Source organism: Trichoderma aggressivum, assembly GCF_033847375.1.
Source record: "Trichoderma aggressivum f. europaeum strain CBS 100526 chromosome Unknown scaffold_002, whole genome shotgun sequence".
Lineage (NCBI taxonomy): Eukaryota > Fungi > Ascomycota > Sordariomycetes > Hypocreales > Hypocreaceae > Trichoderma > Trichoderma aggressivum.
The window spans coordinates 413,818-428,859 of NW_026946368.1; the positions used below are offsets into that span (position 1 = coordinate 413,818).

General features: G+C 50.4%; 6 protein-coding genes across 6 annotated transcripts; 5 read left to right on the forward strand and 1 right to left on the reverse strand.

The window, feature by feature from the left end:
- Window positions 1–266: 266 nt before the first annotated feature.
- Window positions 267–1,412, reverse strand: Triagg1_931 (uncharacterized protein; the record flags this gene model as incomplete). Its single annotated transcript, XM_062902840.1, has 4 exons — window positions 267–335; window positions 395–633; window positions 812–987; window positions 1,384–1,412. The coding sequence occupies 4 exons, from the start codon at window positions 1,410–1,412 to the stop codon at window positions 267–269; spliced, it is 513 nt and encodes a 170-aa protein (XP_062760155.1).
- Window positions 1,413–1,485: 73 nt separating this feature from the next.
- Triagg1_932 (uncharacterized protein) lies at window positions 1,486–5,922 on the forward strand (the record flags this gene model as incomplete). Its single annotated transcript, XM_062902851.1, has 3 exons — window positions 1,486–1,695; window positions 1,751–5,204; window positions 5,270–5,922. The coding sequence occupies 3 exons, from the start codon at window positions 1,486–1,488 to the stop codon at window positions 5,920–5,922; spliced, it is 4,317 nt and encodes a 1,438-aa protein (XP_062760156.1).
- Window positions 5,923–6,724: 802 nt separating this feature from the next.
- Window positions 6,725–7,481, forward strand: Triagg1_933 (uncharacterized protein; the record flags this gene model as incomplete). The annotated part of the gene is made up of 3 exons (XM_062902862.1): window positions 6,725–6,744; window positions 6,814–6,974; window positions 7,090–7,481. 3 exons carry the CDS (start codon window positions 6,725–6,727, stop codon window positions 7,479–7,481), a joined length of 573 nt encoding a protein of 190 aa, XP_062760157.1.
- An 831-nt stretch (window positions 7,482–8,312) lies between these two features.
- Triagg1_934 (uncharacterized protein) lies at window positions 8,313–9,371 on the forward strand (the record flags this gene model as incomplete). The annotated part of the gene is made up of 2 exons (XM_062902873.1): window positions 8,313–8,631; window positions 8,692–9,371. 2 exons carry the CDS (start codon window positions 8,313–8,315, stop codon window positions 9,369–9,371), a joined length of 999 nt encoding a protein of 332 aa, XP_062760158.1.
- A 752-nt stretch (window positions 9,372–10,123) lies between these two features.
- Triagg1_935 (uncharacterized protein) lies at window positions 10,124–13,531 on the forward strand (the record flags this gene model as incomplete). Its single annotated transcript, XM_062902884.1, has 4 exons — window positions 10,124–10,140; window positions 10,206–10,391; window positions 10,472–13,252; window positions 13,324–13,531. The coding sequence occupies 4 exons, from the start codon at window positions 10,124–10,126 to the stop codon at window positions 13,529–13,531; spliced, it is 3,192 nt and encodes a 1,063-aa protein (XP_062760159.1).
- Window positions 13,532–14,561: 1,030 nt separating this feature from the next.
- Window positions 14,562–14,912, forward strand: Triagg1_936 (uncharacterized protein; the record flags this gene model as incomplete). Its single annotated transcript, XM_062902895.1, has 1 exon — window positions 14,562–14,912. One exon carries the CDS (start codon window positions 14,562–14,564, stop codon window positions 14,910–14,912), a length of 351 nt encoding a protein of 116 aa, XP_062760160.1.
- Window positions 14,913–15,042: the final 130 nt, after the last annotated feature.

Consider the following 15,042-nt stretch of genomic DNA (forward strand, 5'->3'; position numbering starts at 1 on the left):
TACTTAAACATTGGGGTTTTATTCATATATCACCTGAGGGCCTCATCGTCAAGATTTCTTTTTTGCACCGCGCTCCATGATTGGGAATCGAATTAAGCGTCGTGAACAACCCTGAGACGTCGAGATCGTGGTCATGAATCCTTTTTTATTCACGATTGCGTCTACAACTCATTTTGTAAAGCGACTTCCCATGCCGACCCTCCAGCGGGGATGATTCGTTCCCCCCGATGTTTATCACGCCAAAAATGCCAGTAGAGAAACCCAATTTAGAACTTGGAGAAGGACTTGACCGCCTTGCCAGTTCGGGGCAGAACGCGGAGGACGTTGAAGCGGACCTAGAGGAAGAAGGGGTCAGCATCAAGCCATGCCATCGGAAGAGGGGACAAAAACATACAGTCTTGCTGAGAGGCCTGCACTGGCCAACGGTAACCTGGTCACCCTCCTCAACACGGAAAGCAGGAGAGACGTGGGCGGCAAGGTTCTTGTGTCGCTTCTCGTAACGAGAGTACTTGGGGATGTAGTGAAGGTACTCTCTTCGGATGATGAGGGTTCGGTGCATCTTGGTGGAAACGACGGTGCCAGTCAGGATACGGCCACGGATAGAGACGAGACCGGTGAAAGGGCACTTCTTGTCTGTATCATTCCAAAGTCAGCAAATTCCAGCTCCATGCAAGGCGTGAAAGGTGTATCCATCTCGTTCTCGTCGCGTTGTCTGGCTCCCGCGCTCTTCGATTCCATTCGTGTGTTTTCGAATCCTTCCCATTTTGCCCATCTCGAATCCTCCCAATTTCAACCATTTCTTCGCACGTACCGATGTAGCTGCCCTCAATGGCAGTCTTGGGGGTACGGAAACCCAGACCAACGTCCTTGTACCATCGTCGTCCACCCTTGCCCGGTCGGGCGCTCTTGGTCTTGGTCTTGGAGTTCAAGAAGATGTGAGGCTGCTTCTGGAAAGCGCGCTCCGACTGGACGGTCAACTCGGTCGCCCTGGCATGAATGTTAGTAACGGGCAATATTCGTCGAGAGCTGGCGCAATGCTGTCGGGCAAAACTAACATCTTGAATTATCCTGCTCCGGAGAGGTACCGTAACTAGAGGGCGTGTCGTAGAGGGTGGGAAGACAATGTCGATGGTTTTGCACAGGATGGAGGAGTAGGGCAACGGCGCACTTTTTTCGGGCCACTTTCCCACCTTAGGGCTTGCAAAATTTAGATTGGCTGATTAGGCGAGCCAAATAACGGGGCTCTCTTTATCTGCACGTGATCCGAATTTCCAGTGCCAGTTGAATTGTGGGGAAAATTTTGGCTTTGCATTTCCATCATTTGTGGCTCAAGTAGACCAAGTGTGGCTGAACTCAATGGAGTACGTACCGGTGTACCGTTACCCCCCCAGGAAGTAAACAAACGCGGTCATCGGGCCCTTTTTTGTGCTTCAAGCTGGAACTCCTGCTTCGGGCAATCGTGACAGGATCACGACAACCAGCAAAATGTCTGCGCCGGGCGAATCCACGATGCCGGCGACGCGCCGTACTCGGAAATCAATCGGCGTGCACACAGAGCTTTCAAATCGTTCACACAAGGAAAATGCTACCATTGATGTTGGCGAGTCCATGGCTGGCAGTCGCAAATCACGGAGCAAGAGCATAGGCCCGGGCGGAATAGATGCGCTCAGGCAAGGAACTGGGAACAGGCGCGCGGTATGAATCTTTCTGTCTAATACCGACCTTATAGCGTTTCTGACCTCCAATATAGTCTCTTGCTGTACCATCCAAGGTTCCTCGCTCGATCCTGAAGCCCAGCATTTCTCCGCTACCCGAAATCCCGCCATTGCGATCACAATCATCGAGAAAGTCAGTAGGCGTGTCAACGGTTAGCCCGCCCGAGGACGAATTGAGCGGATCAAAAATCGCCGTAAGGACAGAAGAAGAGCAACAAGCCGCAGCTAGAGAGAGAGAGGAGCGGGACAGGCGAGATGCTCGTCGCAAATCCTTAGCCAATCGCAGAGTCTCTTTTGCTGCAGAAGCAACACTGCACACGTTTCACGAAGTCGAGTACATGCAGAAGAATTCGGCAGAGTCTAGAAGGAAATCAAGCTCGGGCTCAATCATCCAAAATGCGGGCCCTCAACTTGCTGCCTCCGACCAGAACACGAAAGGGAAGCGGACTTCGCTTGCTGCGCAGAATGGTATTCAGAGTCAAGGTGATAACACCACCTCGATTATATATAGCTCTGATTCCGAACCTGCAGATGCGGTGGAAGAGATTGCTACAGATGAGGAAGAGGTGGAGGAAGAGGAAGAAGAAAACTCCAACAGCGACTCTGATGACGGAACAATGATGAGCGTGGAGACAGAGGAGGTTACAGGTACTACCGTGGCGTCTGAGAGAACCTTGAGTGACCTGGAAGAATCATCTACGCTTGACGAGGCTCTCCGCATGGCTGCTCGACAGGCAGCAACTCAGCAGCTAGGAGACGGTGATTCCGACGATGGTGAAGAAATCATCCCCTCGTTTGGTTGGGTGAAAAAGGCAAACCGGCAGCCCCCAACTAGTGGTAACGAAGAACCTACAAAGGCACCGACAGATCACAACAACGAAGACGGCACAGAGATGGACATGGACATGGATATGGACATAACTGTTGCAATGGGGAAAATTATAAAGCCGTCTGGGCCTGACGAAACTGACGCGGAGCAAGAACAAGAGGTTTCTATGGACGTGACCCGTGCATTTGGCGGCATTCTCCCGAATGATAGAACCAATGGCGCGCCTTTAGATCCAGGTGAGATGGATGATGACCCCATGGAAGATGTTACAATGGAATTCACGACTATGGTGGGCGGGATTCAATACCCTGAGCTACCAGATGTCGACTCCGAGGTTGACCAAAACGAAGAAATGTCAATGGAGCTCACCAGTGTCATGGGTGGCCTGCTAGCCCGTCAACAACGAGAGCAGCACCAGGCAACGCGGCGAGAGACGCTGAACCGGACTTCAAAATTGGATGACGATGCCACAATGGATATGACTCTTGGATTTGGAAACATTCTTTCGAGTGCCCCCCAGAACGAGGGCACTGAGAGAAATGAAGATGCTGATGGCGATGCGACAACCGGCATGGATATAACCACAGCTATTGGCGGGATTATAAGAAATACCTCTCAAGCGCTCAGGAAGAGCTTTTTTGGCTCACAAACAGACAAACCGGAGAACGTATCGCAACTGTCTCCTGAGGAGCATAGCCCTGTTCAAAACACAACATCCACACCCAGTACTGCGTTACAACCTGCACCAGAAAATCCGACACAATCTGCTACGCCTCGAGCGCTGGAGGAGCCGATACTTGATTTCTCAACAACTCCACCAACGCCGAAGTTTTCGACTGCACCGAAGCCACCTGCAACACGCAGGTCAACTACGCCCAAGGCCTCGGCAATACCCAAATTAGTGACTCCCAAATCCTCGACGGCACTCAAGTTAACAACACCCAAAACTTCAACAACCCCCAAAACTTCGACGACACCCAAAGCTTCAACAACCCCCAAGGCTTTGACGACCCCTCTGCAAACTTCGGCATCAACAAAGACAACAACGCCGATATCGCAGAGCCGGGTTCTTCGATCCTCGTCTATAAAATCGCCTTCGAAGAGTGCAAGCCGAACACCCTCCCCTGCGAAATCATCGCAAAAGAGTGCTGCAAAAGCAACGCCGCGGAAGGATTCTACTCCTCGGCGACTTTCTGGGGTTGGTGCAGACAGAAATGGCCTGGGATCACCCCAGGTTGCGGCTATTTTTGATCGGCGAGAGTCGTTGAGCGATTCAGCCAGCATATTCGTTCCTGGAAAGCGTGCTGTTGCATTCAGCGACCCCAAGGACTTGGCGGCAGAGGTTGATGAAAGCGATGAAGGAACCCAGTCGAAATCTGGTGGTCGAGATGCTACGCTCAACCTTAGAGAGATGATTGATAGCATGAGCCCCAAGCGAAATCCTTTGAGAGGCCGGAAGAGCCTCCATATTGGAAGTGCCAGGGGCCTCCTGGGTAAACGACCCATTGAATCGGACGAGGAAGATGATGCAGAGGAGAATGATGGCGTAAAGAGGTTAAAGAACCGCCAGGGCAGCCCTGTCAAGAACGTGAGACTTCAGCAGCCCCCTTCCAAAGAAGAGACGACTGGTAGGCTCCGAAGATCAACCCGACTGAGCTTGGACTTTGCTGGAAAGATGCCCCAAACAGCCTTTTCATCTCCTCTAAAGGGCGGTGATGGCAGCGGTCCGCTGGGCCAGAAGCACCCCATGGCTGCAAAAGATAACCAAACGGTTCACGATGTCCAAATTCATCAACCTACGGCCAGCAACGACTTTCAGTTTTTGGAGACAATTGATGAGAGCCAGATGCAGCTTCAGGACTTCTTGAACTTGACCTCGATTCGTTTTATGGAGCTTAACACTACGAAAAGGCGCCACACAATTGCACCAAGGACATCACAGAGCGGAAGTCTGGCAGATGGGGAGGGTGATCGGTCGCTTGAGCGACGTGTCATGGCTGGCGCCTGCACCGTGCCCATGCTGGAACTATATCAGCATTCCTGCCGAGAACTGAAGAAGTATATATCTGAAGGACGGAGAATAGTAAAGGAGATTGAGACCGAGACATTCGAAGACAATCCTCCGCTGTTCCGAGAGTACATATCTGCTACTGCTGATGTCAAGGCGTTGATGGACAATCAGTTCAAGAATGTCAGAACTCATGCCCGTCACCTTAGCAAGGCGATGTGGTACGAATGGCGGATGAAGCTACAGGACGGACTAAACGAAGGCCTTATCAGTATCTCTGAGGGCATGGATGGCGATGTCAAAGTTCTTGAAGAGCAGGAGAACCTTTTGAAAACTGTGATGCCCAATCTTGTGAGCCGATACGAATCGCTCTTGGAAGAAAGCAACAACCTGGAAGAAGCCGCAAGAGAATTAGCCGACTGTGATCCTGCCGAGCTTCAAGCCGCCCGGGATGAATTGACCAGTCTAGACGATGATATTGCTCAGAAGAAGAAACTTATTGCCCAGCTTCGACAAGAGTTTGAGGCATCTGAAACCGACGTGGAGGAATTAACGGCACAAAAAACGCAGTGCCTTGCAGAAATACAAGATTCGGAACGAGTCAGAGAGGAGTGCCGTGGCTGGACCAGCACCGAAGTTAACAATCTTAAAGGTACGGGTGTATACATATTCGTAAATCTCATTATGAATATCGCACAAACTGACACTTGATAATAGCACGGGTGGAGGCCATCGAAAAGCAGCATGGATGGGCCGTAACGGGCATCTCAGGGTCAACGCTCTCGATGACGTACAAGCGAGAGATTGAGCTTGTCCTCGATATGAAGTCTTTCCAACCTCGGCAGCCAAACTCGCCTATAGATTTGTGGTACCTTGCCGATAGCCGTACCGCCAATCCTTTACCGAAGACTACAGAAAAGGAATTCCTCCTGCAGTGTGTACGCGAGCATATTCGGGCATTGTCACAGAGCCGCACGAAGCTGTCTCATCTCCTCAGCGTAATAGGAGCCGCATGGGACAAGAGTAAATGGATCTCCCGTGAGGTCAAACGTATCAATGTAACGTTTCCCACAAAGGTTACCAAAACATCCGACTCCAGCATTACCATTACTAGTTCTCTCTTGTTGGCGCCTTTGGAAACGCGAGTCGAGGTGGCTTTCAACCTCAAAGGGTCTAGCGGGCCGGAGGGAGTGAATGTAGATGTTTCAACGGACGCCAAGGTGGTGTATGGGGAACAATTCAATGTGGGCAAGGTTGGGGAGTTCTTGGGTACTAGGATTGGGAAGAGTGTGGGAGCGGAGGGTGAGCAGTGGAGCAACGTTGTGATTGAGTTATATGAGAAGCTTATTGCTCGGGGGAAGAAGCAATAACTGTCGAGTTGACGCTGTAATGACTGATGATGGTTTGGGTATATATACATGGTGGATTGTTTGGGTTGAACAGGCGTTGTTGGACACAAAGATACCAGGAGCCGATGCTCTCTCTGCAGCTGCGTTATCATGAATACTAAGGTTGATACAATGATATTCGAGCATTTGATTACTAGGTATAATGCTGAAGCACTGTAATATTCGCTGATATGTCACCCTTCAAACTCCGCAGAGATGGACAATAGGAGGACGGAGGTTACTATTTGGGCAAGGTGCTCTTCTACCACTACTAGCAATAGTTGGAGCCCCATGGAGAAGAAACATCGCGACAGCCGTGTCTTGGACGAGCTGAACTAACAAACCCCCAAGTTTTAGCGAGATTTACCCCCAGCAGGCTGTTTGTACTCGCAGCTCCAATGATCGACCATCAGATGTCCTATTTTTTCTCTGCCTTCTCTCCCACCTTTTCAGATTTCTTCTTCTTTCTTCTCACATCTCAAGCACTGAAACGTTTCAATCCCCCTCTTCCATCCACCCCGCATATTCATTTTCATCTCGTCCCTGGGGTTGTTGAATTTCCATCTCCTTCATCTCCGCACATCGGCACCCCCAGCCTTGCTAGTGAGAGGAGTTACCCAAATTGGCAAACTACTGCGAATTCGGGCATCATTTTTATAAGAACTGGCCACCGTCCTTCATCGACTCCAAAGCAAAGACAACTCAATCTTTTCTTCAATTCCCTTTACAGATCGGTGCCGGCGTTTCTCCTAGTGGTATAGATTGTGTTTTTCTCTTCTTCGTCATGGCAACATTTTTTCGTTGGTGAGTTTGCCACCCGCTAGAACGATCTTTTTTTCACTTAGAGCATCTGACTTCTAACCATGAGCGCAGGTACAATGGAAGGCTCGCAGCCCGTCCGTATCTCACCCAGGGCGTGACGACTGCCGTTCTGTTTGCTACTGGCGACATCACCGCCCAGCAGCTGGTCGAGAAAAGGGGCGCCAAGGGCCACGATGTCTCGCGAACTGGCCGCATGGCGCTCTACGGTGGATGTAGGTTTTATTTGGCTGCCTAAACCCACCTCTCTCTCTCTCTCTCCTCTCTCTCGCCCAGCCCAGCACCACCGCAGATCCATTGAAAATTTTTAACTAACCCAACGGATTGCAGGTGTTTTTGGACCCGTTGCGACTACCTGGCTGGGCTTCCTAGCTCGTCGCGTCACCTTCAGGAATGCTCGGGTCGAGACGGCGGCGCGTGTGGCGGCTGACCAGCTGCTGTTTGCTCCCGTCATGATTGGAGTCTTCCTCGGCAGCATGGCCACCATGGAGGGCAAAAGCCCCCAGAAACGCCTTGAAACGACGTGGTGGCCGGCCCTCAAGGCCAACTGGGTGCTCTGGCCGGCCGTGCAGTTTGTCAACTTCACCTTCTTGCCTCTACAGTACCGTCTGCTGTTTGCCAACGTCATCTCGATTGGTTGGAACAGCTACCTCAGCTGGGTGAACAGCAAGGGCGGCACCAAGAGCAAGGACCACGAATTGGTCGCCGCCCCAGCCACCTAAATTTCTCATTGTTTCTCTCAGGTACTGCTTTGATGGGTTTTGTTTTTGTTTGCATTAGAGGGGGGAAAAAGGAAGACAAGATAGAGGCTAGAGATGACTCGCAATGCGGTAACTTTGTTGCACCTCACAATAATCATGATGCATGACGACACAGTGCATTTCCATCTCGCATTATCACCTATGCCTGATGGTTTTTTTTAAGAAAAAAAAATCAAATATCTTTTATTAATACAGCAATGCTTCCGGTGCACTGACAGAGACGCACATGCATTTCGTATGTAGCATGTCATTGCCCCCCCTGGACCTTGCTGACGTTGATGCGGTCTTGTGATCGGGTCCGATGATGGCGGTTTTAGATAAGCCAAGCTCAGGGGGAATACAATATGACGAACCCAAAACTAAAGCAACAATAGCGGGTGATACTTGTACTGGTAGGGGCGCAATCCGCAAATTACCTTGTAGTCGTCAAGGCTTCGTCCTTTGCATGGAGTCGACCAGCGATCCATTTTAACTCTGCCATCCCCCGGCTTTTCCCATCCAGATCTGATAAGAGCATTGGAAGTACGGACTCCGTACGGAGCACATATCGGAACTCACGATAAGCGCAGGGCTTACTCAGTCCGTGTCCAAGACCACAGAGGCTTAGCGCTGGCTGACTCATCCCTCTTTTTGCCGCCTTTGCAAATCGTTTTGCCGAACGAGCGGCCAAGGCCGGGCTTTGACGAAACACAATCGACATCATCGGATTCAGCCTCTGCGCTCGGATCGACCTCTTTTCCTCTCTTGCCGCTCTGTTTCGCATCTGCCCAGCAGACCGAGTTTGGCGGCGCAATGTTGCCTCTACCGGTGCGGCGCGCGGTGGCCGCTGCTCCTCAGTGGGCAAGTGGGCTGACTTCTCTCGCCGCGTCGGCTCCAAAGGTCGCAGCCTCGCGCTTCATCATGAGTCGCCCTCAGCGGCGCTACTCCTCGTCAAAACCCTCAAGATCCGATGAGCCCAACGATATTGCCGCCGGCCAGTCGGTGCCGGCATCTACCTCGCGCGGAGAGAGCAAAGGCAGCAGGAAACGAAAGAGCAAGGATTCAGCTGACCGGAGTGCGGCTTTCAAGAAACTGCCCAGTGTTCCCAACACTCACCACATGTCTCAAGAAGGTGAGTGCCACAGATGTCACATTCGAAATGATCCTGGCTCGTTACTAACATGGGTTACAGCCCTGAGCTTATCGAGCTTCTTCTCACTCCACCGTCCCATTTCCATCACCCAGACCATGCCCAGGACTGTTACAGACGAGCACTTTGCATCCATATTTGCGCCTCGATCAAAGTCGAACAGGATACGAGACACCGTCTCTGCAATTTCTGACACCATTGACCAGCTGGAAGGCCCCATGGCTCAGGTGACAATAGGATCTCAGGATCAAGGGGCTGGCGATGGTATGCACAGAGTCGACGTTAAGAATCCTGATGGAACCGAATCGAGCATCTACCTCCAGGTTGATACCATGTCTGGAGAATTCTTGCCCTTCCGCCCCCCTCCGCTGCCCGAGGCGCAGCAAGGCGCTGAGGCTGAAGGAGTTGCGGCTGAGGCTGAAGCTTTGGAAGAGGCTCACCACCGAGTTTACAAGGCCATGTTCACCATCGAGGAGTCCACAGAGCCGGACGGCCAAATCAGGATCATCGCCCACAGCCCTCGGATCATCCAGGACGAGCAGCCCCGGAGCTTCTTGGAGCGTCTGGCAGTCCGCCAACTGCGGGTTGACCAAGCTCGCGGCCAGCGTGACCTCTACGCCATCAGCGTTAAGCGACAACGAAAGCTCAAGATGAAGAAGAAGAAGTATAAGAAGCTGATGAAGCGAACAAGAAACTTGCGCCGCAAGCTGGATCGAACCTAAGGCGGCCAGGCTCGGGCTGTGTAGAAATTCGCATTTATTTATTTTTTTCCTCTATTGCGTTGGGATTTGACCGGTTCATGGGTTGGTGTCTGTCTGGCGGTTGGCAGCTTTTTGTCAGCCATGAGTTACGCAACGCGCTCCTGAGACTTTTTCTCTTCCATAGACTCGCGAAGATGACTTGTTGTCATGTGTTGTGGTGCATGACTGGGGACATGGCCTTTTCCCGTTAGATCGATTTTGTAAAATTAGTATGAATAAGACGAACATGTATCAACATATTTGATGAATTGTTGGCAACGTTTTCTTGGTGTATCTCATCTCTGTAACAGGAGCTAGATATCCTACGGCCTAGTATTGCACCTCCTCTTAGACAGGTAGGCAAGTCTCTATGAAGGGTTATACCGTTCAATGTATATAAAAGCTTGAATCGTTCTAGTTTTTCGAATTCACTACTACCTAGTAATTCAAGATGATTTTCATCCTGTAATTTCAAGCTGTTCATTCAGCATAAGGTACACCTGCTAATAAACCTTCTCGGTCAATATCCCGGTGAGCGGCTCGGTCAAGTTTTGCACTAGCGAAGCTAATGGCGCCCACCGCCCGGCAGAATCCAGCTCCACCGCCAAATTTTTGGATTTTTTGCCCGCGACGGTATTTTGTATGCGAGAGGTCCCGCAATAAACTGTCTGAAGCCAGCAATTCTTGCGCAATTCTTTACCACAGACCATTGGCTGTGACAAAGCGTTCGCAAGATGCAGCGCAAGCAAGTGTAAGTCGTCGAGCGGCAAAATTTACCTACATCGTAATGCCGCGATATAGCTGACCTGCCTACAGAGACGAGCGCATTGGCGCTCTCATTCGAAATGGCCTGCAGGAGAAGAAGAGAAGCTTTTTCGTCGTGGTAGGAGACCAGGCCAAGGATGTCATTGTCCGACTTCATTATATCATGTCCATGGTAGACATCAAGCAGAACAAGTCTGTCCTGTGGGCATACAAGAAGAAGCTACTGGGATTTACAAGGTGAGCGTGAAAGCATGCCTTTTTTTTTTCTCCTCTCCCATTTGGGCGGAACCAGACGTCTGACTGCTGTTCACAAATAGTCACCGAAAGAAGCGAGAAGACAAAATCAAAAAGGAAATCAGACGCGGAATCCGAGAAGCAAACTCTGAGGATCCATTCGAACTGTTTGTCTCTCTGCACAACATCCGCTACACCTACTACAAGGAGACCGACAAGATCCTGGGTAACACATATGGCATGTGTATTCTGCAGGATTTCGAAGCCGTTACGCCCAACATTTTGGCCCGGACGATCGAGACTGTTGAGGGTGGTGGTTTAGTTATTATGCTGCTCAAGGGAATGAACAGTTTGCGGCAGCTCTACAACTTGTCCATGGATGCCCACTCAAAATACCGGACGGAGGCGCACGATGACGTTGTGGCCAGGTTCAATGAACGTTTCCTGTTGTCTTTGGGAGGCTGTGATTCTTGCCTGGTCATTGACGACGAGTTGAATGTTCTTCCCATTTCGGGCGGCAAGAATGTCAGAGCTCTACCGCCTCCGGAAGCCGATCAGCCCAAGTCTCCGCAGGCGTTAGAGCTGGAGTCCATCAAAGACGATAACCAGGAACGCCAGCCGGTTGGATCATTGATTAATCTCGCAAGAACAGTCGATCAAGCAAAGGCTCTGCTGACTTTCACGGACGCCATTGCTGAGAAGACGCTGCGAAGCACTGTTGCGTTGACAGCTGCCAGAGGACGAGGAAAGTCGGCCGCCATGGGAGTTGCCGTGGCCGCTGCGGTGGCATACGGATACAGCAACATCTTTATTACATCGCCGTCTCCTGAAAACTTGAAAACGCTTTTCGAATTTGTCTTCAAGGGCTTTGACGCTCTCGGTTATGCTGACCATGCGGATTACTCCATCATCCAAAGCACGAATCCCGACTTCAACAAGGCTATCGTTCGTGTCAACATCCACCGACAGCACAGGCAGACAATCCAGTATATTCGCCCCCAGGATGCCCATGTGCTTGGACAGGCCGAATTGGTGGTCATTGATGAGGCGGCTGCTATTCCTTTGCCCCTCGTTCGAAAGCTCATGGGGCCGTATCTGGTCTTCATGGCCTCTACGATCAATGGATACGAGGGTACCGGCCGATCGCTGTCCCTGAAGCTTATCAAACAGCTGCGCGAGCAATCTCGACGGGCCGCAACGGACGATGAGACTCAGGTTACCGACCGATCCACCGGAAGGGCTTCAAAATCAGAGGAATTCCAAGCCAGTCGAAAACTACGCGAAATTACCCTTGCAGAGCCTATTCGATATGCTCAAGGCGACTCGGTCGAAAAGTGGCTAAATAAGCTTCTTTGCCTGGACGCAACTTTGCCCAAGGCAGGATCCAGTGGTTCACCAGACCCGTCTCTATGCGAGCTCCTCATGGTCAACCGCGACACACTATTCTCATTCCATCCTATCCCTGAGGCTTTCCTCCAACAGATGGTCGCGCTTTATGTTGCCAGCCACTACAAAAACTCACCTGATGACCTGCAGCTGATGAGTGATGCACCTGCACATCAACTATTCGTTCTCACAGCTCCGACATCAGAGAGCAGCGGCAGACTTCCCGAACCTCTTTGCGTTATCCAAGTGGCTCTAGAAGGAAAGATTAGCAGACAGAGCGTGATTAACAGCCTGAGCCGAGGAGAGAGACCTCATGGTGATTTGATTCCCTGGCTTGTCAGCCAGCAATTCCAGGATGAAGAATTCGCCTCGCTATCTGGCGCCCGTGTGGTCCGCATTGCGACCAATCCAAACCACATGGGCATGGGATATGGAAAGCGAGCGATGCAGCTTCTCGTGGACTATTATGAAGGCCGATTTGCAAATCTGTCCGAGGATGATGACCAGGTCCTGGAGAATGGCACTGGCCGAGCTACGGACGCTGAGCTGGCCAAGGAGTCTCTGTTGGAAGAGAAAATCACCGTCCGAGATGATAAGCACATGGCTCCTCTCTTTTCCAAGCTATGGGAGAAGAAGCCAGAGCGACTGGACTACATTGGTGTCAGCTATGGCTTGACCAAGGAGCTACACAAATTCTGGAAGTACTCTTCCTTCTCGCCCGTCTACCTGCGACAAACTGCCAATGACCTGACCGGCGAGCATACCTGCGTCATGCTTAGGCCACTTGACGGTAGCGGCGATAAGACATGGCTCGGTGCATTCTCCAGAGATTTCCAGAAGAGATTTCTCTCTCTGCTATCCTACGAGTTTAGGAACTTTGCCGCTTCTGTTGCGCTGAGCATTGACCAATCGGCCAATACTGGTGCACAGCTTGATGCCACTCCTCAGACTTCCTTGACCAAGGCTGAGCTGGATGCCCTCATGTCACCCTTTGATCTGAAGCGACTGACATCCTATGCGAATAGCATGCTGGATTACCACGTCATCTTGGATCTTATGCCTACCATTGCGAAACTCTACTTCACTGGCAAACTAAAATCCGATGTCTCAATGTCGGGCATCCAGCAGGCTATTCTCCTTGCCATCGGATTGCAGCGTAAGAGCGTGGATGAGATTGCCCAAGAGCTCCCCATGCCATCGTCGCAACTTCTTGCCATGTTCATCAAGATTATTCGCAAGTTTACGGCACACTTCAACTCTTTGGTCACGGCAGCAGCTGATGCCGAGCTTCCAAGGGGCGAGAACATTGGTGTCAGCCGAGAGAATGCCAGCGGCGCCCACGATGACGAAATCGTGGATGATCGGTTCGTTGCTCTTGAAACATCTCTCGAAGATGAACTCGAGGAGGGTGGTGACGAAGCCCTGATGGCCCTAAGACAGAAGCAGAGAGAGATGATTGACTCTCTGCCTCTGGATCAGTAAGCAACCCCACGTTTTAGTATACCTATGTCCCCATTTCTCAGCCAGTGCTAACTACGTTACTTTTTAGATATGAGATCGATGGTGATGCACCAGCCTGGGAAGATGCCGAAAAGCAAGTGAGCAGCGCCGCGAAGGACGGCAAGGCCAACGTCGTGGTCAGCGTCAAGTCGGCCAAGCAGAAGAGAAAGGCCGGCCAGACGGCGACGGAAATTTACGACCAAGAGTTTGGCGACAATTCTCGGAAAAAGTCTAAGAAGGGGAAGAAAGGTAAATGAGTGAGTCATGTAAACAAATAGCTGAAAACCAAGGCTAAGGAATTGGGCGTGGCGTTCTTTGGACTAGACTAATATCACTTGCAATATATAAATATCTTGTGTTTATGTTGTTTTCTTGGGAATTGGGGTTGTGTACCGTCCGTATGAAATGCTGTCTCTCAATGCACCCTATATACTCTTCTTTATGGGTATGGTATAGAAGAGCGAGATGGGAGTTTTCTTATACCATCCCAAGTCCCCCATAGTACGATATGCTACATGATTATTGATGATTGTCATTCGACATGTCGAAACTTTGGGCTCTCAACGCCTCCGGAGCATTGAGCTTGTCGTCTTGACAACAGACTGCATCCTGATCGTCACGCAATCCTTTGACTTTGAGCCTCAACGCCCCATCTCGAACAGCTATCCAGTCGTCTAGATAGCAAACTACGTCGTAACGACACCACGTAATCCCTCCTCTTATAGTTTTCCTGAGCAATACCCAGAACCAATCTCAAGTGGCGTAGCATATCCACATCAAGTTGCTAGGTAACCCCCCATTTTTGCATTATGAGGCGTACATTGGCCTTCAACAACAGCCTTTCCCCCCCGCAGAACGCTCCAGATGCTTTAAGTGAACTTCACATTGAGAAACTATATCCAATTCTTATAGTTTATGGCTTCTCTCTGTTTACAACGTACTATTATCGTAGACCTATATAAACCCCATCCCCCCCCCCCTTCTTCTTGTTTCCCCTTTCTTCCCATCCACATCGTCCACGTCCACACCAGAGCAAGTCTTCTTCCAAAGCGCATAATACAAATTATCTCTACTTTACTCTTCCAAATCCAATTCTACTGTTGTCTCTTAGAGAAAGCAATCTTCATCACTCTAGAGATATTTATACGCCTACCTTTCAAAACATTTCCAAGGGGATTTATACCCAACTATCTCTCGACGACTATATTCACCGTCGACTCATAAAGACCACATACTTTCACCACCCTTTTTTTTTTTAAAAAAAAAAAAATTAATACATCAGTCACCATGTGCTTCGAAGACTTCGCCTACTGCAAATACTGCGACTACACAGTCCAGCAGAAAGAATTCTGCCGCGGATACCGCCTCGAATGGGCCCAAGTCCTAATCGGCCAATCCAACAAGACGTCGAAGCAGATCGAAGACGAATGCAAGAAATACGTAAACTGCATCTTCTTCTATTATCTTGGAGAATGTCCCAGATGCTCGAACCCGCCGCCGCTGGACCGAATCCACGAACAAATCTCCTGGGCCTTTAAGAGTCCCAAGGAATTCACGGGAGAGGTCCCTAAAAAGTATGACGTGATTCAGGGTGAAGTTTGCTCTTGTGGGTGTTATCAGCGGGAGATCAAGAAGTAAAGGGTCGTGGATTATCATATCATGATTCTTGTTTGGATTTTGAGTGCATTTGTTTTGTTTGGCGCTATGGGGGGGGGGGGGGGGGGGGGGTTAAAATTTTTATTATTTTAAATTTGGGTTTTGCATTAAA